The sequence below is a fragment of the Anolis carolinensis genome, unplaced genomic scaffold, assembly GCF_035594765.1.
Source record: "Anolis carolinensis isolate JA03-04 unplaced genomic scaffold, rAnoCar3.1.pri scaffold_8, whole genome shotgun sequence".
Taxonomy (NCBI): Eukaryota; Metazoa; Chordata; class Lepidosauria; order Squamata; family Dactyloidae; genus Anolis; species Anolis carolinensis.
In genome coordinates this window covers 14,548,458-14,575,079 of record NW_026943819.1, presented here as the reverse complement: position 1 = coordinate 14,575,079, position 26,622 = coordinate 14,548,458, and the positions used below count along the sequence as shown (strand labels likewise).

General features: G+C 41.1%; 1 protein-coding gene across 2 annotated transcripts; it reads right to left on the bottom strand.

Annotated features, from left to right (window-relative positions):
• Positions 1 to 299: 299 nt before the first annotated feature.
• rnf122 (ring finger protein 122) lies at positions 300 to 25,541 on the bottom strand. Of its 2 annotated transcripts, none has more exons than XM_003224207.3 (6): positions 25,260 to 25,541; positions 16,114 to 16,270; positions 9,337 to 9,382; positions 8,960 to 9,001; positions 6,972 to 7,054; positions 300 to 1,300 (listed from the first exon to the last, which is right to left on the bottom strand). In XM_003224207.3, the coding sequence occupies exons 1-6, from the start codon at positions 25,282 to 25,284 to the stop codon at positions 1,186 to 1,188; spliced, it is 468 nt and encodes a 155-aa protein (XP_003224255.1). In that variant the 5' UTR covers positions 25,285 to 25,541; the 3' UTR covers positions 300 to 1,185. The 2 variants fall into 2 exon arrangements, with proteins under 2 accessions (XP_003224255.1, XP_008114238.1); XM_008116031.2 differs by having other exon boundaries at positions 6,972 to 7,051; positions 25,260 to 25,539.
• Between the last annotated feature and the right edge of the window lie 1,081 nt (positions 25,542 to 26,622).

Genomic DNA, 26,622 nt, shown 5'->3' with positions numbered 1-26,622 from the left:
GGGGAATTCCAGACAGGAAACAATCGGGGCCAGTTGAATACCTCCCAATATAGCCAAGAAGCATCCAGGCTTTGAAGCTGCAAGGCTATTCAATGCTAATCAAGGTGACCAATTGCAACATTCACACTTGCCTCAGACAGAGAAGAGTTCTTTCTCCCACCCTGGACGTTCCATAGATATATAAATCCCACTTATATAGTTTCCAACAAGACCCCACAACCTCTGAGGATAACCCCACTTTCCAGCCTCATGTCCAGAATTGCCTTGTTTAAGAAACGGAAAAGACCAAATAGACTTAATCCAGGTTTCAGAGTCAGTCATTTATTTTTTTCTGTACAAGGATAGAATAACAATAACAATAAAGAAAAAAAATGAAGGCCACTCAGGATAACACGTCCATCTTCCAAATCCAAAAGGTTGGGACATAGCTATTTCCGTGTCTCCTCCTTCCTCGCCAACTGGCCCCAAGGCCCTTTCCTCCCACTCCAAACCAGTCTTCTAATGGAAACAGGCTGGCTTTCTTGGTGCTCTCTTGGTCAGGGAAGTGTCTTCTGCACCTACAGGAGGATTTCCAATTCAGTCTAATGTAAACATTGACAGTAGGTTCTGCAGAGAACAATCCAGGCAGAACCTGGCAATAGGTCTAGGACAGAACCTTCCAAGCTCTTGGTTTATAAAACAACCTCTTCTCACAAGGAGAGGTCAAGAGGGTCCAGATGGCTTTCTACTAAAAGAGTGGTGCTGAGTAAACCTGCTAAAACAGAAGTAGGAGATGCTGGCCAAAGTGGATAAAGAAGACACAGGGGATGTTTGCCACCCATCGCTTCTGGCCAGCAGTTCCTAGAAGAAGGAAGACTTTAATCTCATAGTTGGCACCACAAGGTCCAGTGGCAAAACCTGATTGTCTACACAGGATTTCCTGGGAAGATCCCCTCTTCTTGTCTCCCAAGCCCTTCATGGATCGGTGGACTGTAGCGTGAGGCCCCAGCGCTGATCCGATGAAGCTCTCCTGACAATCCCTCCCAGGCTGGAGAGCAAGGCCGGCTTGCCTTCCATCTTGGCCATGATTTTAGGGAGGAGAAGTGTCTCTGGATGGGACACAGGCTGATGTGCAGAGCCCCAAGGCAAATGTCCATGTCGATAGACGTTCTGATTCCGGGGGAAGCCCTTGAGCAGAGGTGGGGATCACACCAGCTCATCCAGGAGGACCCCAATGCTCTGGTGAGCCTCTGTGGGGCCCGCAATGGGCTTGTTGCACATGGGGCAGACGCATCGGACTTCCAACCATTTTACGAGGCACCTGCAGCCAAAAGCAGAAAAAGCAGAGGACAGTGCTGTTATCCTGTACGTGCATATTCAGCTTGGCTGGAAGGATATATATATATATATATATATATATATATATATATAGTATATACATATAATATTGATAATAATATTATAATGTAATACAATATTATACTAATAATAATACACTATACTGTATATATTCGAGTATAAGCCTAGTTTTTCAGCCCTTTTTTTAAGACTGAAAAAGCCCCCTCGGCTTATACTCGGGTGAGGGTCCTGGTTGGCTTATATTTGGGTCAGCTTATACTCGAGAATATATGGTACATTTATTATTTTCTTTATTATTATTGGTATTACAGTAGAGTCACACTTATCCAACATAAACGGGCCGGCAGAACGTTGGATAAGCGAACATGTTTGATAATAAGGAGAGATTAAGAAAAAGTCTATTAAACATCAAAATAGGTTATGATTTTACAAATTAAGCACCAAAACATGTTATGCAACAAATTTGACAGAAAAAGTAGTTCATTACACATTAATGCTATGCAGTAATTACTGTATTTACGAATTTAGCACCAAAATATCACGATATATTGAAAACATTGACTACAAAAATGCGTTGGATAATCCAGAATGTTGGATAAGTGAGACTCTACTGTATTACATTTATTATTTTTCTCTATTGTTGCTACTATTATATTTATTTTACTCTATTTTTATTATTATTAATACATTTATTATTTCACTCTGATCTTAATATTATTGCATTTATTATTTTACTCTATTTATTATTACATGTATTATTTTCCTGTATGTATCATTATTATTATTTATTACATGTATTATTTTACTCTATTATTATTAAAAGGATACATAAGCACACTTACATTGAAGATGAGAATAATGATTTGATCCGAGTTGGACAGTCTTATCTTAAATTTGAGCTTTATGTAAATATTCAAAAACATTTAACCTACTGATGCCTCAATTAATGTAATTTTATTGGTATCTATTTTTATTTCTGAAATTTACCACTCTCGGCTTATACTGGAGTCAATGTTTTCCCAGTTTTTTGTGGTAAAATTAGGTGTCTCGGCTTATATTCGGGTCGGCTTATACTCGAGTATATACGGTAATAATATTAATTATATATTATATATTAAATGTAATATTACCATGTAATGATATAGTACAATATAGTAATTTAATGCTTATATTGTGCTATGCTAATAATATATTGTATGTTCATTTGATTTGTAAGCTGCTCTGAGTCCCCTTCGGGGTGAGAAGGGCGGGATATAAATGTAGTAAATAAATAAATAAATAAGGAAGAAAATATGAGGGTGGTCCGTGGTGCCATTTCCTTTGCCCTGTCTGGATTATATCCTGACTCCTTCCTATTCCCTCTGGTCAGTCACAGCCTTTCTAAGGGCTTGGAAGAAGGTTTTTAGCTAGAAGACAAGAGTATAGCCTTTTGCACCTTGTCCAAAAAGGGACATAGGACCTTATCACATTGAAATATAATCCATTTATATCAGTATGCCAATCCTATTTTTTAAGGACGGGATGCATACTGTATTGAGACGGGATGCATACTCTCTTCATCACACCTGATTTTTATGATTCTGATGATTTGAAAATACCATGCTTTGACCCATCATACTATGGAAAGCTGGCTCCACCCAAACCCTTCAAAACACCCCAACATCATTATGACCTTTTAAAAAGTGTCATCGCTGACGGGATGCATACAGATTTTCTTATCATACACAAAAACAGTGCTTCGGCAATAGAAAAATCTGTAGTATTTCAAAAAACACAAATGCAAATAATCCGTTTCTGCGATGCTTTGCCAATGGATTCTAATGGAATACTAATGGGATGGGGCAAATGTAATGTGATGGGACCCTTTTGAGATAATTCTCAAACAGTCTCAGAAACAGAATATTTCCTAATGTGTTAAGGTCCATAGTCAGTGTCACTACTATGATTTGTTTTTCTATGTCAGGAGTGACTTGAGAAACTGCAAATCGCTTCCTGTGCAAGAGAATTGGATGTCTGCAAGGATGTTTCCCAGGGGACGCCCGGATGTTTTACCATCCTTGTGGGAGGCTTCTCTCATGTCCACGCATGGGGAGCTGGAGCTGACAGAGGGAGCTCACCCACTCTCCCTGGATTCAAATGGGCAACCTTCAGGTCAGCAGTCCTGACAGCACAAGGGTTAAACCTATTGCACCACCGGGGGCTCCTCACTACTATTATGTCAACCTCAGAACCATAATCTGTTAGCAAAACACAAAAAGCTCAATAGGACTCTTCTAGCATGGCCCTGTGGCTCAGCAACAGGGAGGTTTCAATCTTGTAGGATTGCTTTTGCTTCGAGCAATCACATGTTGCTCCCATTTTTCAGTAATTCAATCGCCTGGCTTCGTCACTTGCTTATTGGCAGCCTGAATATTAAATGGAAGCTCATCAAGGAAATGGGGCAGCAGGGATGGGAACCACGTGGCCGTGGGCAACACTTGCACTCTCGACTTCTTTCCCAACTCGGTTTGGCAAAAAAAATTATATATATATAAGAAACACAGAAAAGCACTTCTCCATTAAAACAAAATACGACCCATGGGTTGCTTTGAGTTTTCTGGGCTTTATGGCCATGTTCCAGAAGCACTCTCTCCTGACGTTTCGCCCACATCTATGGCAGGCATCCTCAGAGGTGTGAGGACTGTTTAACCATTTTACAAATGCAAACATACAACAAGATTTCCAAACAGAAATCCTATCATTAGTTTCAACTGGAGCACTTGTTTCATGTGCCCAGTAATTAACTAACTTGCGTTTGGAGAAGCAACATCGTTTTAGCTTAGAAAGGTGTGCTTTAGGCCCAAAGTTTCTTCATCTTAATGCAACTTTCATTTTGATCATTTAGATCAAGATCAAGAGAAAAGGAATGCTCTGAGATCTGTGAGAACATGTCAGCAACCTAACTCAGCTGTCATCTGCCTTTACACATACACAGTAACTGCTTTGCGACAGAACAGAATCACCCTTCATTGCAACTAAAGACTGTATGACTGAAACACTGTCCCTTGTTTTTCTTTGATGACGCTGTTTTACTGTGAGAACTAATCTTTCTCCAGGCATGAATTGTGTGTCTGCCATTTGCTCATCACCATGTGAGCTTATAAAATTGGTGACGGCCAATCTACAAACTCTTGACTCATGAAAGAAGGAGGTTGTTCTGTGTTTTTGGTGACGAGAGGAGTCTTTTAGATCGAAGGCCAGGCTGGGCCACACTCTTCCCCTGTGGCTTGAAGGTACCCTTGCAATCCACACAACCATAAAGGGTTTCATGGCAGACTAGGCATATTGTTTGATCTTTAGTGTTAGTGGCTTTAATTTTCCTATGGAAGACAAGAAGCGGGATATAAATACATATGATTATGATGATTCCTGGAGTCCAGGTCTGGCACTTAAATCAACGTACCACGCTGTTTGCCCTCTTTTTCTTAATCTTAGTCAGAAAAAAGTAGGTCAAGAAAAAGAAGCTGCAGATTAATCCAAGTGCTGATTTCTCCCAGTCATTTGCCTCACCTCTCTCCAACCCTTTCCTACCGCTTTCCCCTGCATGGCCTGCTTTTCGCTCCACAAGATGCTAGAGAACAGGCATTTGTTCAGGCTTGTTGGCATTTTAGCCTCAAGGCTAAAATTCTTTTGGCAAAGCTCCCAGAAGACAGGCATTTATGGCACTAATTTTGTGCAAGGGTTAATAACAAATGTTTTTCAAAATTGTTTCTGGGCACAGCTGGGGGATAGGGAGCCATCAGCCATTTGGGAGAGAACAGGGAACACTGGGCTCATGTGTGAAGCTGCCCTGGGCTTGGAAAGCTGTTTTTGAAATGTAATTTGTTACAGTCATCATGGTTCCAAGCTTCAAAAAAACGCTATCATGATATTGTGTTGTCAAAGGCTTTCATGGCCGGAATCACTGGATTGCTGTGAGTTTTCCAGGCTGTATGGCCATGTTCCAGAAGTATTCTCTCCTAATGTTTCACCCACATCTATGGCAAGCATTCTCAGAGGTTGTGAGGTCTGTTGGAAACTAGGCAAGTGGGGTTTATATATCTGTGGAAGATCCAGGGTGGGAGAAAGACTCTTGCCTCAGTAAAGAGCAACACTAGGAAGAAAAAAAAACAGGGGAACTCCAGACAGGAAACAATCAGGGTCAGGTAATACTCCCAACAAAGGATTTCCCCGGGCAGGGAGCAGCCAGGCTTTGAAGCTGCAAGGCTATTCAATGTTAATCAAGCTGGCCAATTGCAACATTAACACTTGCCTCAAGCGGACAAGAGTACTTTCTTCCATCCTGGACACCATTCCACAGATATATAAACCCCACTTGCCTAATTTCCAACAGACCTCACAACCCATCAATGTGGGCAAAACGTCAGGAGAGAATGTTTCTGGAACATGGCCATACAGCCCAGAAAACTCACAGCAACCCAGCTATCATTATAATTTGTTCATTTTAGCAATGAATGTTTTCCACTTTGTTCTTTTCTTTGTATGCCACCCTGAGTTCCTTTGGGGAGATAGGGCAAGTAATAAATAAAGCTTTATTAAAATGATGATGATGATGATGATGATTATAGTAAAGCATTTATAACTATAACATTTTTTTAAAGTATGGTTTTCATTTCTGGTAAATATCAATAATAAGATTTTGAAAAAAATCAGACTACTGTAAGTTGACAATCTGCACTATAACATGTGTTCTACTCTCATTCACTGCCTTGTCTGCCTTAAACCACCCAGCAGTCTTCTTCTACAATGTATTCAGGCCACACTTCCATAATATAAAAATAACTAAGGTCACATTAACACTGCAGAAGAGGTGAAGGTAGCAAGTTATTTTGTTAACTTGCATCTGTTATATGGCATCCTGATGCCTTTGCTAGTGGGGAAACTAACTGATTGGTTAACATTGGTTAACCAATAACATTGGTTATTTGACTTTAGTTATGTCCATTTTCTGCTTATGGGGAGGCAAATGCTTCACTCTCCAGTTTGCTGCTCCATTTGTTGGTGATGGCCATTCTAGCATTCAGAGGATACCCACAAAATGGTTTGCTAAAAAGAGACTACTTGTATTATATTTGGGAAGCTATATATTGTAGTATTTGGGGTTGTATATTTTATTATTTTGTCTTCATTTCTGTTCATTTTCTTAAACTGGTAGTACAGCAGGTGGAGAGTGCTTGCCATGATCATTCTTTCACCTTAGAAGAGCAAAAATTGCTACTATTGTTCAAACCTGCTGATTTTCCTCATTTCGGCAATTATTTTGCTCCTCCCCAATCTGTTCTGTAGGTTTGCCCAAAATGTGACACTCAATCCAATCCAGCCTGCCACCCAAACCAACCAAGACCAGCACCGGGTTCTTTGGGTATATATCTATCTGGGTGTGTACATTTGTCCACATTTGAGTCCTCCCTATGACCCTCCTCTTGCTCTTTCTTTATGGTTGAAGTGAACAGGTTTGTGCTTTATGTCGCTAGAGGTGCCACCTCTTTTTCCCAATCACAGGCTTGAAGGGCATTTATTGACTGTGCACCGGGCTGTTTGCCAAACGGCGAGGCACAAAGGAGCTATTTCGGCTGTCCTTGGCAGCTACTCACTTTCTGTGGAAGGCATGTTGGCATGGCAACACTCCCAGCTCATCTTTCACTTTAAAGTCTTCCAGGCAGACGGCGCAGGTCTGCTGCGAGGAAAAGAGGAGGAGGACAAGGGGAAAAGAGGCATATATTACAAAGTGGTATCACGCATACCCACCCACATCACAAAAGGATCTCATGGTTTCACCCAGGTCACAGAGAAAGGGTTAGAATGGATGGCAAAGCCTGTTTTGCTTCTGCAAAGTCATTTGCTCTCTTTGACTGTGGAAAAGAAACCTATGGGATTCTTGTCTGGATGAAGGTTTCCCTGACCTTGGAGACTCCCTGAGGAATAGGATAGGTCTCATTTACATGGTCTCCAACCTTACTGGCCAAGGACTGTGTCTTACTTGTCCTGATTAAGTTACTCCAGACTTCCAGTGTGTCTGTTACTAAAACTGGTGACTGAGGTCATTGGAGGAAGGCACAGAAGCAGCAGCAGTTGGGCACTTCTCCATTGTGTCTACTTGCAGCTCTAAGACCTATTAAATCTAGTCTCCACTGAACTTTGGATTCAAGAAACGAGATTTACTCCTCTATGTGTGCCTTCGAGTCTATTTTGACTTATGAGGCAAACTAAGGCAAACCTATCCTGTGAGGTGGGGGTGATTTGCCCAAGGTAACCATTGGTTTCCCACTTATTTATGTTTTTCATGTCAAAAGTATTGCATAATAAATACATTTAAAAGTGATAAAATGAAGGAATCACAAGCAGCTAAATAGTTTTAGATCAAAAGCGGGCAACAGCTACCGCATTGTCCATAGCTTTAAGCAACTCTTCCTCCGTACATGAGGTAGGACATTGTGGGTAAGCATACATATGCGAAGTTGTTTGTTCTGCTCCACAGCCACACAAGTTGGAGGATTCCTCCAGACAGTGCCATCTCGCCAGGTTGTCTTTTGATCTGCCCACTCTGCTTCCGAATCTGTTTAGGGACTTCCAAGTTACCCATTCTTGGTTTGCCCCTGGAGGAAGACCCTCATGGGGGGCCATCCAGTTGGGATTGCCTGGTTTAGCTGCCCAGAGGGATACTCTTGTTGTTGAAGGAACATTAAGAGGGGTGGTGGGTCTCATGAAGCTTTTCCTTGATTTGAGTCTACTGGGAGGAGTCACTGATAGTTTTCTACTGCCAAGTGTGGATTTGAACATTGAATCCCTGACACTCAAACCACTAAACCCAATGGTTTTCTTCCTCTTCCACTCCTTTTGGCTTTTGCATCATGTTATAACCTTGCAGATCTTGCTTGTCCTATTTGTCAGCAGCCCAAGGGAGGGCAAGGAGATCGGGGTTGAAATTGAGTCCATAATAAATAAAGACTGCAACCTAGGGTTTTTTCAGACAACATGAGTTATGATCAGAGAATGTGGGTTGTGCGGATCTGTAAAGAAGCCCAGCTTAGTATTGTCTATTGTGATTGGCAACTAATCTACAGGTCTTTCCAGGCACAGAGTTTTCCCCATCACTTGGTAGCTGATCATTTTAAATAGAGATGCCTGGGATTTTCTGTATGCAAAAATAAAGTGATCTTGGGATTTTTCATGGATTTTCATGGAAACATTCAATTGGAAAGAACCCCAGGTGTCATCTAGTTCAGCTCTTGCTATATATATTTAACCTTCTCTGCTAAAGAGCTCTGGTACTACAACAAACTACAACTCCTAACATTCTATAGCCCTGAGCTATGGAAGTCAAAGTGGTGTCAACTGCCATAATTCTTCAATGTAGCTGTCTTTTAAGTCACTTATAAAGACATGGAATATTTGGTTTTGTTCAGCTGATATACCTGAATCCCAGTATATTTTAATAAATACACATTTACATGTTCAAACAGGTTGTGATTTTCTTATTCCTCCCACCCCCTGGGTCTCCGGAAACAAAAGGACTGTCTTCTTTTGACATTTTGGGAAAAGGTTAGCCTTGTCTGTTCATCAAGGCGAGTTCTTTACCCACCCCGTGTAAGTTTAGTTTTCTGGCGTCACCTTTCAAAACCACCTGGGAAAAGAAAGGAAAGAGAAGGAGGCAGATTAGGATCAGGGCATTGGTACTGAATGATCAGGACATGTATTTTATCCTGCTGGCCACTGCTGAACATGAAACATCTTGGTTCATATGGCTTCTGGGTGAAGAGATCAGGCTCAAACAATCTGCATTTCAGATTATTTCCCCATTAGCAAAGTTCTTTTTTTCTACAACTTTTCTAAAGCAAACAGTTTAGAATCATTGTTCAGCAATACGATCAGACTATGATTCTCTGGTCTAGCTTCACCACAGCCTTCTTTAGTTCAGAAGAAAAAAAAATCTTAAAAGCCAGTCCCTTTCTCCTTTACCTCTTTGTAACCAAATCTTTCACTTTGTGCTTGATGCCGAAGTTTGCTGCAAAGAGAAGAAAAATACGGTAATTGAGAGAATGTTGAATATGTTATCATATACAACATTTCTACAGATGGACTGGCCAGTTCTTAACTCTTACCTATCGCTAACAGGAATGAGATTAGTTCTACAAATATTTGAAAATGGAAAACAACGTAGATACCATTGGACACTACACTGTTTACTATAATCACATTTCTACACATGCATCTTAGGTGCCTTCAAGTTGAATCTAATGTATGACAATCCTACCATAGATCTTTTTTCATAGCAAGATTACTCAGAGGAGGTTTTCCCTTTTCTTCTTCTGAGGTTGAGAATGTATAACATGCTCAAGGTCACCCAAGTGAATTTCCATATCTGAATGAGGATTCAAACCTATGCTGGTACACTCTGCAAACTCTCACATCCATATATACATACTTCTTTGCAAGTGATTAAACAAAGCAATATTTTTTATATTGGATGTATTTAGTTAATCCGTTGGTTAAACACTGTTACAAGAAACATTAAATGCATAAATAATGTCTATTGTAAGTAAAGGTTTGACAGCTATTCATTAGAAAACAAAACAAAAACACACAGACTTGGCTGCTTTAAAAGTCAATGGCAACTGGAGTGTTAAGCAGCCATGTCTTCAGATCTTTTTTGCACAATTGCAGAGATGAGGCAGAGACAGGAATACCATTTCTGTTTAGCCATATGCTGCAAGATCCAGCTTTCAATGGCGAGTGAGCAGCAGCTGCGACTAGACTTGCAAATATAGGCTCCTACGGATGTCAGTAATGAACCTTGCTCCCGTTCTGGAGCTCAGACCTTTTGGCCAAAGCTGGGTTGTTCAAAGCCCGAGGGGACAAATGGCCCTTCAGTTCTGTGGAAGACAGACCAGCTGGTTTGAGCTGTGGGAGGCCAAAAATTGACTGTGAATAATAGTTCTGTTTTGTATTGACACAGATTCCTTTGTGCCCAAACTGCAAGGAGGGCTGGGCCAGAGGCAGCTGCAACACCAACCAAGAAGGCAATGCCAAGGATATTGCGGAGCAGGAATGCTGTATTTTATGAGGAAATCGGAGTACAGGAATTTAGTAATAGGCCTCTTCAATTGTTCTAACCTTGGTTGGCTTACTTTAGTTGTTGTAACCTTGGTTGGGAAGGAATGCCTCTTCCAAGATGGAAATCCTTTCTATAGCCCTGCTGGGAATGGCATCTGCGTACCATCCAACTGTCCTGCTTTGGGAAGCACAGTCCATCATCTTGCATTCCACTTTTTTGGTAGCCTGACCAGAAATCTTGTTATTGTTGTGTAACTTCACATAATTTCTAATTTATGGTGATGCTAGATTATATGAAAACAACATTAAGCAAAGAGTCCTGGAATTGATCCTTCGTGTAATATGCACACTTATTAACTGATACACAGAAAACTGTCATAGATCAGAAATAGACTCCTCCATCCATCCCTGCTGAGAAAGAGACTGTGATTTTTTTTTGGGTAGCATATTTATGGGCAAAGGAACATTATCCTGGCTTTCAAAACCACTGTTGTATAGGCAACTGATGAACAGATTAATATGGAAAAACACAACAGATGGAGTAAAATTGTTAGCAAACTGGCAAGGAGGGGATCAGGCGGAAAGGTCCAGCATGAGAAAGGTAGTGTTCAAAGTCAGTTCTGTTTTCATGGATAAATTGGTAAAAGAGGCCCACAGTAAACGAAGGACCTCTCCTGTGCATGTATTTAGACTAAACAAGACGGCTGCAGGAACAAGAAGGAGGTGCCGCCTTCGACTACAGAAATAGCAACTTTCCCACCTCCAAATGTGTTTTGCAGGCAGAGAACTCAGTCCTTGGAGACAGATGCACAGTATGCGGCAACTGTGTTTGTTTGTTTCAGTTGAGCCATGTAGCCTCAGAATGAGTGATATGGAGAGTCCTCTCTCACTTTACCCCATATTCATTATTTCACCTTGCAATGTCTTCAAAAAACCCTAATAGGACCAGATCTTGTCTGATCTCAGAAGCCGAGCAAGAGTTTAATTTGTGAAAGTTGGATAGTACAGCAATAAAAATTACAGTGCTTAGGGAAGGAATCACAGAGTTGGTCAACATCCTCTGGACATGTTCAATGTATTGACATTGTCAGTATCTTACTTGAATGCCCAGAACTGGATACCTTATTCCAGGTGAGGTCAATATATAGTTTTTGCTAATTCCATTTTAGGTTTCAGCTAATAGAAATAATGAAACATCAAAGAAAGCAATAGAACTAAATAATGAATAAAGAGTCTGAAACATAACTTAAATTGGATGACAATACAGTCAGTCCTCCATATCCATAGATTGAAAATATTCCAAAAAATATTGAAAGGAAGCCTTGATTTTGCCATTGTATATAAAGGATACCTTGTTACTATGCCATTGTAACAGGATTTTAGCATCCAGAGATTTTTGGATACTTATTTATTGTGTCAGAAGCAAATTGAGGATACAGTTATACTGTATTTAAAAACACAAACACAGTTAAAAACTTGGCATTGTACTAGATTTCCTTTGATCAGAAGCTGGCCACTTGGAGTGCCTCTGGTGTCGCTGTGAGAAGGTCCTTCATTGCTCATGTGGCAGGGGGGTTGGAGATCACCTATAAAATTCCCTCTTGATGGTGGTTGGTCTAGAAAGGACTAAATTCACAGGAGCCACAAAATGAGCTGGAAGACAGCTACTCCATATTGTCTGTTTGGTTCTTTCTAGACTTCCTGACTGCCAATGTTTGTCTAAAAATGAGTGTTCCATAAATAGACAATAAAACCAGGACATCACTCTTCTTCCCCTGAGAAACAATAGCTCTGTTCTGGCCACCCGAACAAGACCTTCCTTCCAACTTCCTACTATTTCCTGCATGAGATGATTTGCTCACTGGCTGTTTATTTCTTATGGGACCAAAACACAAGTATGTACTCAGCATGATGATCTGTGAGGAAACCATCTGGCTGTGAAGAAAGGTTAAAACTTTTGGTGTAAGTGGGGTTGAGGTGAGAAGATGGATGGGTAAAAGGTAAAGGTTTTCCCCTGACGTTAAGTCCAGTCGTGACCGACTCTGGGGTTGGTGCTCATCTCCATTTCTAAGCTGAAGAGCCGGCATTGTCCGTAGACACCTCCAAGGTCATGTGGCCGGCATGACTGCATGGAGCGCTGTTACCTTCCCGCCGGAGCGGTACCTATTGATCTACTCACATTGGCATGTTTTCGAACTGCTAGGTTGGCAGGAGCTGGGGCCAACAGCGGGCGCTCATTCCGTTCCTAGGATTTGAATCTGGGACCTTTCGGTCTGCAAGTTCAGAAGCTCAGCGCTTTCACACACTGCGCCACCACCAGGGGCACAAAAAAGATTATAAAGTGTAATACGTATAATATCTACATGCGTAAGTTTACAAATTTTAGTTAAAAAGCAACTCCAAAAACTGTGCTGATTTATTCACAAGTCAGGGGGTTGGACTGGATGGCCCACAAGGTCTCTTCCAACTTTATGGTTCTAATGTGAGTGCTGAATGTTTGCTCTTAACTTAAAGGAACCATCCCCTTCTCTGATTGAAAGAGCTTAGTCCATTCTGAAAAAACTGAAATGAATAGCCAATCTTCTCAAACTCTCTCCGTTATGGCATTCATTCATGTGGTCTACTTATACATGCTTAGGTTTTATGTCATTATATATTTTTGTTTGCATATGTTTAACTTAATTTATTGATGTTAGGTTCTAATTTTACCTTTACATGTGGTGTTATCCTGAATTATTTTGCTGCTACGTGTTTTTATTAAGGCATTGAATGTTTGCCTTCTTGTATGTTAGAATCCACCCTGAGTCCTCCTGGGGAGATAGGGCAGAATATAAATATATTATTATTATTATTATTATTATTATTATTATTGACACAATGACATTGTATGACACAGAAAACAAGATAGATATGCTGGATTTTGTATCATAAAATCACAAGTCGAACACTTCCCAAGTGTCTAGGACTGTGTGATGTATTTTCGGATGATGTGTGCAGATCCCAGTAGGGTGGCCTTTTGCAGTTGACAGATCGTGGTTTTGTCAATGTCTATTGTTTCCAAATGCCGGCTGAGATCTTTTGGTACGGCACCCAATGTGCCGATCACCACCGGGACAACCTGGACTGGTTTCTGCCAGAGTCTTTGAAGTTCAGTCTTGAGGTCCTGATAGCAGGTGAGTTTTTCCTGTTGTTTTTCGTCAATGTGACTGTCACCTGGGATGGCGACATCAATGATCTAAACCTTTTTCTTTTCCACAACTGTGATGTCTGGTGTGTTGTGTTCCTGAACTTTGTCAGTCTGGATTCGGAAGTCCCACAGTATCTTTGCATGTTCATTTTCCATTACCTTTGCAGGTTTGTGATCCCACCAGTTCTTTGCTGCTGGGAGGTGGTACTTGAGGCATAAGTTTCAATGAATCATTTGGGCCACATAGTTGTGCCTCTGTTTGTAGTCTGTCTGTGCGATTTTCTTACAGCAGTCGAGGAGATGATCCATGGTTTTGTCAGCTTCCTTGCACAGCCTGCATTTTGGGTCATCAGATGATGCTGATGATGATTAATTATTAATGGTAAATATTTATTATTGTTGGGGGAGTATTGGACAGGAAAAAAAAATTCCCATTCTTCCTGTAAAACATTTTGGAGTTAGCCAGAAAAATAGATGGCTAGATTTCAAGACGAACCACATTGAGAAAAAAAAAACCCAATTGTTTATACTATGCATTATTTATGTATAGTACGAGAAGTCAGTAATGATGAACATTAGCCCAGAACATAAGAACTTGCTGAGTCAGCCCAAATGTCTACCTGGTACCACATTTTGAGCTATACAATGGCCAGTCTAAATCACATGATGGCCATCCATAAGTAGGACTTCAGGGTAAATACAGCCTGCACCTTATGTTCCCCAGCAAGTGATAGACATAGGCCAACTTATGTAATCCTGGGAGTGATACATATGCTTGTTGCAAGTAGCGATCGATGCCCACGTGCTGCATGAATTCATCTAATTCACTTTTAAAGTTATATATCAATAATTGTCATTCAAAGGCCAATTTAATGAATGAAAGGTCTCCCAATGACTATGAGTACCTGCAATAAAGAATACCATACAACCTCAAAGAGGCTAAAGCAGTTTGTGGAAAAAGCAAGGTTCTGAAGCATCCTTTGTTTGCATGTTAGCCTTTGGGTTGAACTATCCATGGTCGTTATGACCCAAGCCTGGGCTAATATGGATGTGGCTCCAAATCATACTCAAAACTCCCTACTTGTTTGAGGGACTAGATAAAGGCTTCATTGTCCACCAAACCGAAACTAGGAGCTCAGAGGTCTCGAAGTGCCATTCAAATTCTTTCTCTACGCCATTAGCATCCCTTACACTGCTTGGGGTACCGTCTCCTCCAGTGAAGGCTGCACCCACATAGCATTCTTACGCCCACCAGACTTTACACATTCATGATGGAGGGAACAATGGCAGCATCAACTTGGAAAATGGATCAAATTTAGAACAATGGCCAATTCACAATGGCAGTTACAAATGCATACATTAGGTTTCTTGATTTTAATTGGGTGTGATATAAAAGGGAGCAGTTGTTCAACAGGACAGAAAAATGTTCTACATATGTTCAGAGGCACTAAAAATATTGCTGATTAAAAAGTTTTGCACTCCGGATGCACCGATGGATTATTGCAGCTATTTATTAGTACACTTCAGTCATGCGCTGGGTAAATTTCCTCAGTCCGGAATGGACATATAATTCATGTGCCAATCCAAACCAAGAAACATGGCAGCTTTGGTGGGTGATGGTTGGGAAAAAACATATTTGTAACAAAATTTAACTGAATAAGTTGACAGAATCTGTAATTTTCTGAGAATCTTCTGCATCACTAACATCGCCATCTGCACCATCAATTAGATTATAGCAGTGGTTCCCAATCTTTGGGCATCCAGATGTTTTGGACTTCAGCTCCCACAATTCCCAACAGCTGGTAAATTGGCTGGGATTTCTGGGAGTTGAAGTACACAACACCTGGAGGCCCAAAGGTTGGGAATTACTGGATTATAGGATGGGAATCCAACACATCTGGAGAGTGTCACACTGTTGAAGCCAACTTAAATGACAAAAGAGTATTTTGAAGGGAGCCAATGACAAAATCTGCCCTTGGGGAGCAACAATGAGAATTCTCTAAAAATGTCACAATTTCTTTTGTTTATACTAATGATTTCATTTTAAAAACCTAACAATAATAATGTAATTAAAGTCCACCTCTCTTAACATTTACAACAACCAATTAATTTCCCCATTGTCACTTATCAGAATGGATGAATTGTTCTTTAAAATGTAATATTCCACTCTCTGGGTTTTGTTTATCCTTTTAAAAAAAAAACATGTTAGCTATCTCGGGTCACAGTTTTAGGAGAAAATCTGGATATACAAATAAAATAAAAGAGCCACCAATAACATAGGGGAACCACAGCAGGTATTTTGGAAATAGCTGTTCTTATCAAGATAAATCTATTCAGTTTGAAATAATTCAAACTCTTCCTTATTCTTTCTAAATCCAAATTATCTTCAGACTAAATAAAAATAGGCAGCTGCAGCCAGAAGCCCAGGTGCATCTCCTGGGTTGCCTTGTTCCTTTGCCATTGGCACCTGGAGTCCCTTTGGGATCACCACTCACCTCATAAAGTAGCAGCAAAAAATGAGGCTCAGCACAAAGATGAAGATGCCGGTGCCAAAAATCACCATGTAGATATTCAGTGGTAAGTCTTGGAAAGTGATGGGAGGCATTGTACACGATTTGTTGGTGTAAATCAGCCCTAAGCCGCAGAAGCATCCTAGGAAGCAGACAGAAGAAACAGGAGTCATCCAAATGAAGAAAAGCAGAAAACAAGAAAAGAATAACATCAATCTCTAACAAAATAGGGCAGCCTTTCTTATTAATCCCTGCCGGTATTGTTTGAAACAGGGTTTTAAAGCCTCTCAGCCTTTCTTGATCACACTGACTTGGTTTTTCCTGGCTGTAAAAAAATTTGCTCTTCAGACAAGTCCATTTTTCTTGAAAACAAGGCAGTCCTCTTGTACTTGGTTTATGCTGGAAGTCCAATAATGCTCAGCATTTAAAAGAAGACTTCAGTGAAGACCTCAGGCCATATGTATACTTGGACTTCAATTTTTGTCTCTGGAACGTTCCCCCATTCCTGCCCTTTATGAAAAAATTCTGGAGCAACTTTTGTTCCCTTTACTCTGTTCAATCAAATGCATGGGGTGGGGAGCAACCTATTACCTTTCCTTTCTATGATTTCAACTGAATACTTGATTGCCTAAAGTATTGGGCTCTCCTTCTCTGGATGTATTTAAAAAGAGGTTGGACAGCAACTTTTTGGGTAAGTTTCAGGTGGAGATCGTGCACTGACTCCACGGCCCATGAAGCCCCTTCCAAGCCTGTGAGTCTATGAAAAAGGCTGCTAAGTGAATCCGGCTTTAGGTGTACACTATTGTGTGTCCACAACCAAGAAATTATGTCTATTCAAAATGCATAAATGAGGACAGCCACTTTAACCTTGGCCTCAAAAACAGGAAATGATGGAAAGATGTTCCAAGTGACTATTTCAGGAAATACACATTACATTATGGAGAATTTATGGAGAGATACGAAACAGCTGGGGATAATTACAGGAAAGCTACTTTGAAAAAAACACAGAAACAACCATGACCAACTCCAAAGGAGCAATTCACTAAAAGACAGAAATCATAAAACCCTACTTGGTCCAAGTATTAAGGGAAAGGAAGGAAATGGAATAAAATATTGCATAAAATGAAATAAACTTCCAGTAAAATGAAATACTCCTCTAATCCTCCTGATTTGGCAGGGACGGTAGTGCTTAACCCTATGTCCTGCCATTTTAAAGATACTTTTAATAACATCCCAATTTCTTTCCCCTTTCCACACTTTTTCCTTTGCAACTTCAGCTGTATCAAACTGAGTTCAATGTGCAAATGTATTTCCTATTAAATGAGCTCAGGAGGAGATGGGAACCTGAGTGAATTAACAGATTGCGGCGAAAGGCATACAAACAGGGCAGGCCCACCTTGCCCCTACAATCTGAATAGCATTTGGACACCCCTGCCTACTGAATATAACCTTCCCCTTACTCACCGCAGCCTATATTTTAGCCTTTTCAGTACAATTGGATAAATCTGAACATTTGATGCTCCAGCCAGCTGTGAGCGCTGACACTTGTGGGTCAAGGTCAGGCCAATGGGATGGTTGTGATTTCAGCGTCATGAGAGTCTTTTTTGACAATTTTGCCTCCGGCTGCCGCACGTGATCACTTGTGCATCACTGAATTTGGAGCCTCCTTTTTGGGTCTGGAATGTGTTTTCTAAAGTGGGAGTATTGCAGCACATTTGTGTCGTTGAGAATTTTCCAACCATGGATTGAGCCAAAAGGTGGGAGCACTGTGTTCTTGATGATGTTTTGCATTGAGAGGAATTCTCTCTACATTACTGAATGTATCAGTTACACCATGCAAGTCTGAGAGGTTGGAGCTTCAACATAATAACCCAATTGTGCTGCTTTATGAGAAACTTCAAATGAATTCTTGACTGACTTAAGTATCTTCTCTCCCCGATGGTGAAGCTGTGGCACTATCTCATTTGACGGATGAGCACTGCTCATTTGGAGAGGAAGCTAACTGATGTAATGCAAGGGGATCGACCACACATATGTAAAAATAGAGACTAGCGGAGAGAAGGCAAGACTTGAAATGAGGCCTTGTATGTGGGTGGGCACCCGACGTAATCTGGTTTCCTTCATGTGAACCACTTCAAGACGGCAACTCTTCTCTAGAAGCTCAGGTGATGCAGTTGGTTCTTTATTTTAGCTGCAGATGCTGGTAAGATCCTTGTGAGACTTTGACTCTCTGCATTTTCACACCAGTTTACTAAGAAGTACTTTCACTGAACTCTAGGACCCTTATTTCTATGAAGACATAAATAGAAACTGCTAGCAAAATTACCCTTGTGCTTATATGTACCGTAGTACATAAAAGCATTACTACAATTTTAGAGATAATGGGGGTGGTGGGGTGGATGAGGTTATGATATGAACTCCTTGTCCTAAACATTTTATCAAAGCAAAAACATCCACAACAAAAACAACCACAGCAACAATTATTCATTATATATAAAAGCTGTGGACAGGGAATGGGTGCATACATATTTCTGTTTTCTCTACATCTCCAGAAACATTGCTGCTGAATGGAATACATCTCACCACGTTAAACAGTGGATGTGGCTCTTAATGAGACATGCCACACCATCACAGGATGTCTACGCCCCACCTCACTGGAGAAATTATACTGTTTGGCTGGCATTGCACCACCTGACATCCGCCGGGATGTAGCAGCCAGCAATGAAAGGACCAAGGCATTGACATCTCCGGACCATCTCCTGTTTGGGTATCAGCCAGCACACCAATGCCTTAAATCAAGAAATAGTTTTCTAAGATCTACAGAAATACTCGCAGGAACATCTCAGCAAGCGAGAGTCCAAAAGTGGCAGGCTAAAACTCGGAACCTCAATCAGTGGCTGACACCGGATGAGGGACTCCCTCCTGGGCACACAGAAGACTGGGTGACATGGAAGACACTGAACAGACTGCGCTCTGGCACCATGAGAAGCAGAGCCAACCTTAAGAAATGATCCCAAGTATGGTTAACATTATCCGTTACGACTGGCAGTACTTTGTCTGGGTTTCAGGTAGGAAAAGGTCTTCCTCTTCATCACCTGACCTTTTGGAAACACAGACAACACGGCAAACCCTGGGTATCTTTTCCATCTAATACTTTTTGCTTTGCTGTAGCTCATCTCCTAAAAGAACTTCTGCTCACCAGAGTTTTAAAGATTTAGACTCCAGACTCTAGTTCTTAATTATTAATAGACACCTCTATGCTTTAAGTGCTTCATTCGAGGCTCGAGTTCTAAGGGCCAAATCAGATATGACAGCAATGATCTATAATGGAATATCTTCCCCCTTGGAAACTTGGGAGGGGAATGATCCCTGTTATCTTGTGTCATTGTATAGAAGGAGATAGAACTTTTAGGTTTTTTTAAATGTTGTCATCATCATCATCATTACTATTACTATTATGTTTAGTTATATCCTGCTGTTTCTCTCCATACGGAGATTCAAACCAGCTCACAACTAAAAGCATTCAAATGCAGTAGAGTCTCACTTATCCAACATAAACGGGCCAGCAGAATGTTGGATAAGCGAATATGTTGGATAATAAGGAGGGATTAAGGAGAAGCCTATTAAACATCAAATTAGGTTATGATTTTACAAATTAAGCACCAAAACATCATGTTATATGACAAATTTGACAGAAAAAGTAGTTCAATACTCAGTAATGCTATGTAGTAATTACTGTATTTACGAATTTAGCACCAAAATATCATGATGTATTGAAAACATTGACTACAAAAATGCATTGGATAATCCAGAATGTTGGATAAGCGAATGTTGGATAAGTGAGATTCTACTGTACAACTTAAAATATAAAAAAGTATCCAAACAGTAAAAACATCATTTTTACAAAATTCCCCAAAAATCTGTGGATGAGTAAAATGTTCTGAAACATGATGGGCTAACAGTGGGAAATGTGTCGCTGTGAGCTTTCTGGGCTGTATGGCCATGTTCCAGAAGCATTCTCTCCTGATGTTTCACTCACATCTATGGCAGACATGCTCAGAGGTGTGAGGTCTGTTGGAAACTAGGCAAGTGGGGTTTATATATCTGTAGAATAATGTCCAGGGTGGGAGAAAAGTCTTGTCTGTTTGAAGCAAGTGTAAATGTTGAAACTCATCAACTTGATTGGCATTTAATGACACAATAAAAAGGGAGGGTTGGATCACATAGTCCTTGTGGTCCCTCCCAACTCAAAGATTATATGAAGCACTACAAATCACTTCATTTTTCCCATATGCACTTTAGGACTCTCAACTATAATCGCAGACACATATGTGATCTAGTTTTGTTTACTTGGAAGTGAGATAATGGCATCCTGCAGGTGCTCAAAAGGACTCTCTATCACTCCACTGTTTCAAATCTGGAGTGTTGAGTTAAATTTACAACGGGGCTGTAGGAAGTCAGGGTCATTTGTGACTCATACACCCATCAGTCCACCTGCAGTAGACACCCAATGCATAATGCATGCTTGCCTCATATGTGGGCTATTTCAACTCAGGTATTTAGATGAGGATTCATGAATATTCTCACCGGCTCGCAGCTGAGGAATGTACGATATATCTTACTACAGTAAGAGCACACGACAAAGGGGTGTTTCTATACTTTTTCTATGTGTGTGGAGAAGCATGAAGCTCCACTGTGATGCCAGGCTGACTTCTGAATCACAGCAGCTGCTTTGAGCCTTATACATGCTTCCTGCCCTTGCTGCTTCAAAGCCTGGCTGCTTCCTGCCTGAGGGAATCCTTTGTTGGGAGGTGTTAGTTGGTCCTGATTGTTTCTTGTCTGGAATTCCCTCTGTTTTCAGAGTGTTGTGCTTTATTTACTGCCCTGATTTTAGAGTTTTTAAAATACTGGTAGCCAGATTATGTATGTCAGGAGAGAATGCTTCTGGAACATGGCCATACAGCCCGGAAAACTCAAAGCAAGCCAGTGATTCCAGCATGAAAGGCTTTGACAAGACAAGGGTTCTTTCTCCCACCCTGGACATCCCCCTATATCTATCTATCTATCTATCTATCTATCTATCTATCTATACATACCGTGTTTCCCCGAAAATAAGACAGTGTCTTATATTATTTTTTACTCCCAAAGATGTGCTAGGTCTTATTTTCAGGGGATGTCTCATTTTTCCATGAAGAAGAATTCATATTCATTGTTGAACAAAAAAATTAACATTTATTCTATACTGTGCAGTAGTTGTCATCACAAACCAACATAACTAAACCAGACAAACTGTGACTCCTGTCAAGAATTTCTTGTTAATACCATAATTTACATATACAACTGGTATGTAAGCCGCCCTGAGTCCGTCTTGGGAGATGGAAGTGGGGTATAAAAATAAAATAATAATAATAATAATGTACATTTACCAATCCTGCATGCTATGGAGTTTTGTTTGGCGGGCGCGGGGCATACTTCCAAACAAAAACGTTGCTAGGTCTTACTTTCCGGTGAGGCCTTATATTTAGCAATTCAGCAAAATTTCTACTAGGTCTTATTTTTTGGGGATGTCTTATTTTCAGGGAAACAGGGTACATACATACACCCTGTTTCCCCGAAAATAAGACACTGTCTTATATTAATTTTTGCTCCCAAAGATGCGCTAGGTCTTATTTTCAGGGGATGTCTTATTTCTCCACCAAGAAGAATTCACATTTATTTTTGAACATTTTTTTAATTATACACTGAACAGTAGTTGTCATCACAAACCAGCATAACCAGTCAAACTGTGAATCCTATCAAGAATTTCTTCTTACTACCATTATTTCCAAGTACAACAATCTATGATATGTACATTTACCAATTTTGCATGCTCTTGTGTTCTGTTTGGCGGGCATGTTTCCAAACAAAAACTTTGCTAGGTCTTACTTTCAGGGGAGGCCTTATATATAGCAATTCAGCAAAACTTCTCCTAGGTCTTATTTTCAGGGGATGTCTTATTTTTGGGGAAACAGGGTATACACACACACACACACACACACACACAGCCCACTTGCCTCACTAGAAACAGAACCTCAGCCACAGATGCAGGTAAAACGTCAAGAGAGAATGCTAATAGAACATGGCCACACAGCCTGAAAAACTCTCAGCAACCCTGTGATTCCGGCAATGAAAGCCGCCGACAACACAATGTTATTGTTTGTATATATTTTTCTCTCAGTGGATTGGGTGACAAAAACAGCAAGAGAGTTTTAGCAGAAGAGATCAAAGACTCCTCAGTGTCCTTATGTACTCAAAATAAGTCTCTTCCTCCTCCTTTTCCCTTCCATTGTCTCTGAAGCACATGGCCCAGAGGGGTTGGGGCTAGTTCAATTTCATGAAAGCCAGAGGGAAACATTCGGGAGTGGAGGCGAAGGAGAGAAAGAGGAGGATAAAGAAAGCCGGAGAACAAAAAGGAGCCTGAAATAATTAATCCAGGCTCATCCCAAAGAGGACTGGGCTCTTTTTAATTAACTGGTAGCCCTTTACAAAAGCAGTCACCATCTGCTAGGCTGACTGAACTAACACCCGTCCTTGTTTCAGTCCAAAATTGTACAGAGAGATGGGATTTAAATAAGAAGTTTGGCAAAGATGCCCATTTCCTTTCCCATCTCCAGATTGGGCATTTCTCCTTTCTTCTCCTCTCTCTTTCCAGAATATGGAGTAAATGTGTGGAGCGGGGTCCCAAAAGAAGCAGTTTTGGGATTCCCACCACAACAGTCAGAGCAGAACTAAAACTATGTTGGTGAAGTTAAGTCTGCCTCAGGCTCCATCCACCCTTCCATATAATGCAGTTTAACTGCACTGAATGGCATTATAAGGTAGGGTGGACTTAAATAATGTACTTCAATGTATTGTCGAAGGCTTTCATGGCTGGAATCACTGGGTTGCTGTGAGTTTTCCAGGCTGTATGGACATGTTCCAGAAGCATTATCTCCTGACTTTTCACCCACATGTATGGCAGGCATCCTCGGAGGTTGTGTGGTCTGTTATAAACTAGGCAAGTGGAGTTTATATATCTGTGGAATAATGTCCAGGGTGGGAGAAAGAACTCCCAGACAAGAAACAATCAGGACCAGCTAATCACCTCCCAACAAAGGATTCCCTCAGGTAGGAAGCAGCCAAGCTTTGAAGCTGCCATGCTATTCAATGCTAATCAAGGTGACCAATTGCAACATTCACTCTTGCCTCAAACAGAGAAGAGTTATTTCTCTTACCCTGGGATTCCACAGATATATAAACCCCACTTGCTTAGTTTCCAACAGACCTCACAACCTCTGAGGATGCCTGCCGTAGATGTGGGAAAATGTCAGGAGAGAATGCTTCTGGAACATGGCCATACATCCTGGAAAGCTCACAGAAACCCAGTACATCAATGTAGTTCAACTGCATTCTGAAACTGCATCAGCTCTGCAACTTCAGCCAACTTTTAGCCATTACGGTTCTCCTATACATCTTTCATTTAATGACATCCCGCCCTCGATTGTATAATTTGGGGGTTGCATTTCTGCTTGAGTCGGGTCTCATCTACACTGCCATATAAAATCCAGATTATCCACTTTGAACTGCATTATGTGAGTCTACAGTACCCAATAATCCAGTTTAAAGCAGATAATCTGGATTTTATAAGGCAGTGTAGATGGGCCTTGTATAACTTATTTTGGGTATACAAAAATGGGAGGAATGGGAGGTAGACTTTAGCCTCAGCAACCAAAAATAAGTATGTGTATATATGGTGTATGTGTGTGTGTATGTGTGTATACAGTAGAGTCTCACTTATCCAAGACTTGCTTAGCCAATGTTCTGGATTATTCAAGGCATTTTTGTAGTCAATGTTTTCAATATATCATGATATTTTGGGGCTATATTCGTAAATACAGTAATTACAACATAACATTACAGTGTATTGAACTACTTTTTTCTGTCAAATTTGTTGTATAACATAATGTTTTGGTGCTTAATTTGTAAAATCATAACCTAATTTGATGTTTAATAGGCTTTTCCTTAATCCCTCATTATCCATGATATTCAATTATCCAAGGTTCTGCCAGCCCATTTAGCTTGGATAAGTGAGACTCTACTGTGTGTGTGTATATATATATACACAGTAGAGTCTCACTTATCCAACACTCGCTTATCCAACGTTCTGGATTATCCAACGCATTTTTGTAGTCAATGTTTGCAAAATATCATGATATTTTGGTGCTAAATTCGTAAATACAGTAATTACTACATAGCATTACTGTGTATTGAACTACTTTTTCTGTCAAATTTGTTGTTAAACATGATGTTTTGGTGCTTAATTTGTAAAATCATAACTTAATTTGATGTGTAATAGGCTTTTCCTTAATCCCTCCTTATTATCCATGATATTCGCTTATCCAACATTCTGCCGGCCCGTTTATGTTGGATAAATGAGACTCTACTGTATATAGAGCTTTCAATGGGTGAAAAACTCGGGGCTATGTCTGTTCTTATTGTTATTTTAAAGCTAATTGTATGTTTTAATCTATTTCTGTAGACTGCTCCGAGCCAAATTGGGAGTAGCAGTATACAAGTCTAATATATATGTGTGTGTGTGTGTGTGTGTGTGTGTGTGTGTGTGTATAAATGCATGTAAAGATTTCCAGGTTTAAAAGCTGGCTCAGGCCCCTTCTACACTGCCATATATTCCAGATTATCAAATCAGATAATACATATTCTTTTCTTTGAACTGGATTATATGAGTCAGTCTACACTGCCATATAATCCAGTTCAAAGCAGATAATCTGGATTTTATAAGGCAGTGTAGAAGGAGCCTATATGTACTAGTCCTGAGTACTTACTTGAGGGCTCTTTGTGCTAAAAGGCCATGAGATGCTATGCATAGGATTCCTGGGAAGTTTAAAAGGAGGGAGAGGCATCCAGAAGTTGATGGGAACAAGGAGGCATTGGAGGGAGGGGGGGGGATGGAGGAAGCAGAGACAAAGCTTTCAAGAGGGAATCCCAGGGCGAAGACTGTTTGCAGAAGGCAAACCCAAGTCCTCATCTGCACTATTAAATGCAGTTTCCAACCGGCATGGAATGGCTGTGATGGCTGGGGGAGAGGCGCTTACCGTTACACCACTGGAAGGGGTGCATCGGAGTCCCCGGCGCCGCCGCTTGCTAGAACCAAACTAAGGACCGAAAAGGAGAAATCCCAAGGTTCTCCTCCGCAAAGGTCGCCGACTCTCCCCTCTCCTCGCCACGGAAGAAGCGGGCCCGAAGAGAAAGATTCCGAAGTGACGGGGAGACCCAACACTCGGCCGGCGGGTCAGGGGCGCGCGTCTCCTCCAATTAGCGCCCACCGCTGGAGCGCGAGGGGGCTTTGCCCGTCCAGGCGCTGGGAACAAGGACCCTCCGGCCCCGCCCCCAGGCCCCGCCAGCCAATCGTCGCCCTCAGCGAGTCGGGCTCATTTGCATGCGGCGCTGGGATAGGCTGGCTTTGGAAGGCGGCTCCAGCCTGGGATAAGGGGGACCCAAAACAAAGGGAAGAAACTGGGTTGCTGTGAGTTTTCCGGGCTGTAGAAGCATTCTTTCCTGAAACAATCCCAACAAAGGATCCCCTCAGGCAGGAAGCAGCCAAGCTTTGAAGCTGCAAGGCTATTCAATGCTAATCAAGGTGGCCAATTGCAACTTTCACACTTTCCTCAAACAGACAAGAGTTCTTTCTCCCACCCTGGACATTATTCCAGAGATATATAAACCCCGGTGGCGAAGTGCGTTAAAGTACTGAGCTGGAGACCGAAAGGTCCCAGGTTCAAACCCCGGGAGCGGCATGAGTGGCCGCTGTTAGCTCCAGCTCCTGCCAACCTAGCAGTTCGAAAACATGTCAATGTGAGTAGATCAATAGGTACCGCTCCGGCGGGAAGGTAATGGCGCTCCATGCAGACATGCCGGCCACATGACTTTGGAGGTGTCTACGGACAAAGCCGGCTCTTCGGCTTAGAAATGGAGATGAGCAGCACCAACCCCCAGAGTCAGACATGACTGGACTTAACATCAGGGGAGACCTTTACCTATAAACCCCACTTGCCTAGTTTCCAACAGGCCTCACAATCTCTGAGGATGACCGCTATAGATGTGGGCAAAGCATCAGGAGAGAATGCTTCTGGGACATGGCCATATAGCCCGGAAAACTCACAGCAAGCCATTGCTACACTAGAGTCTCACTTATCCACGCTAAATGGGCCGGCAGAACCTTGGATAAGCAAATATCTTGGATAATAAGGAGGGATTAAAGAAAAGCCTATTAAACATCAAATTAGGTTATGATTTTACAAATTAAGCACCAAAACATCATATTATACAACAAATTTGACAGACAAAGTAGTTCAATACACTGTAATGTTATGTTGTAATTACTGTATTTACGAATTTAGCACCAAAATATCACGATATATTGAAAACATTGACTACAAAAATGCCTTGGATAATCCA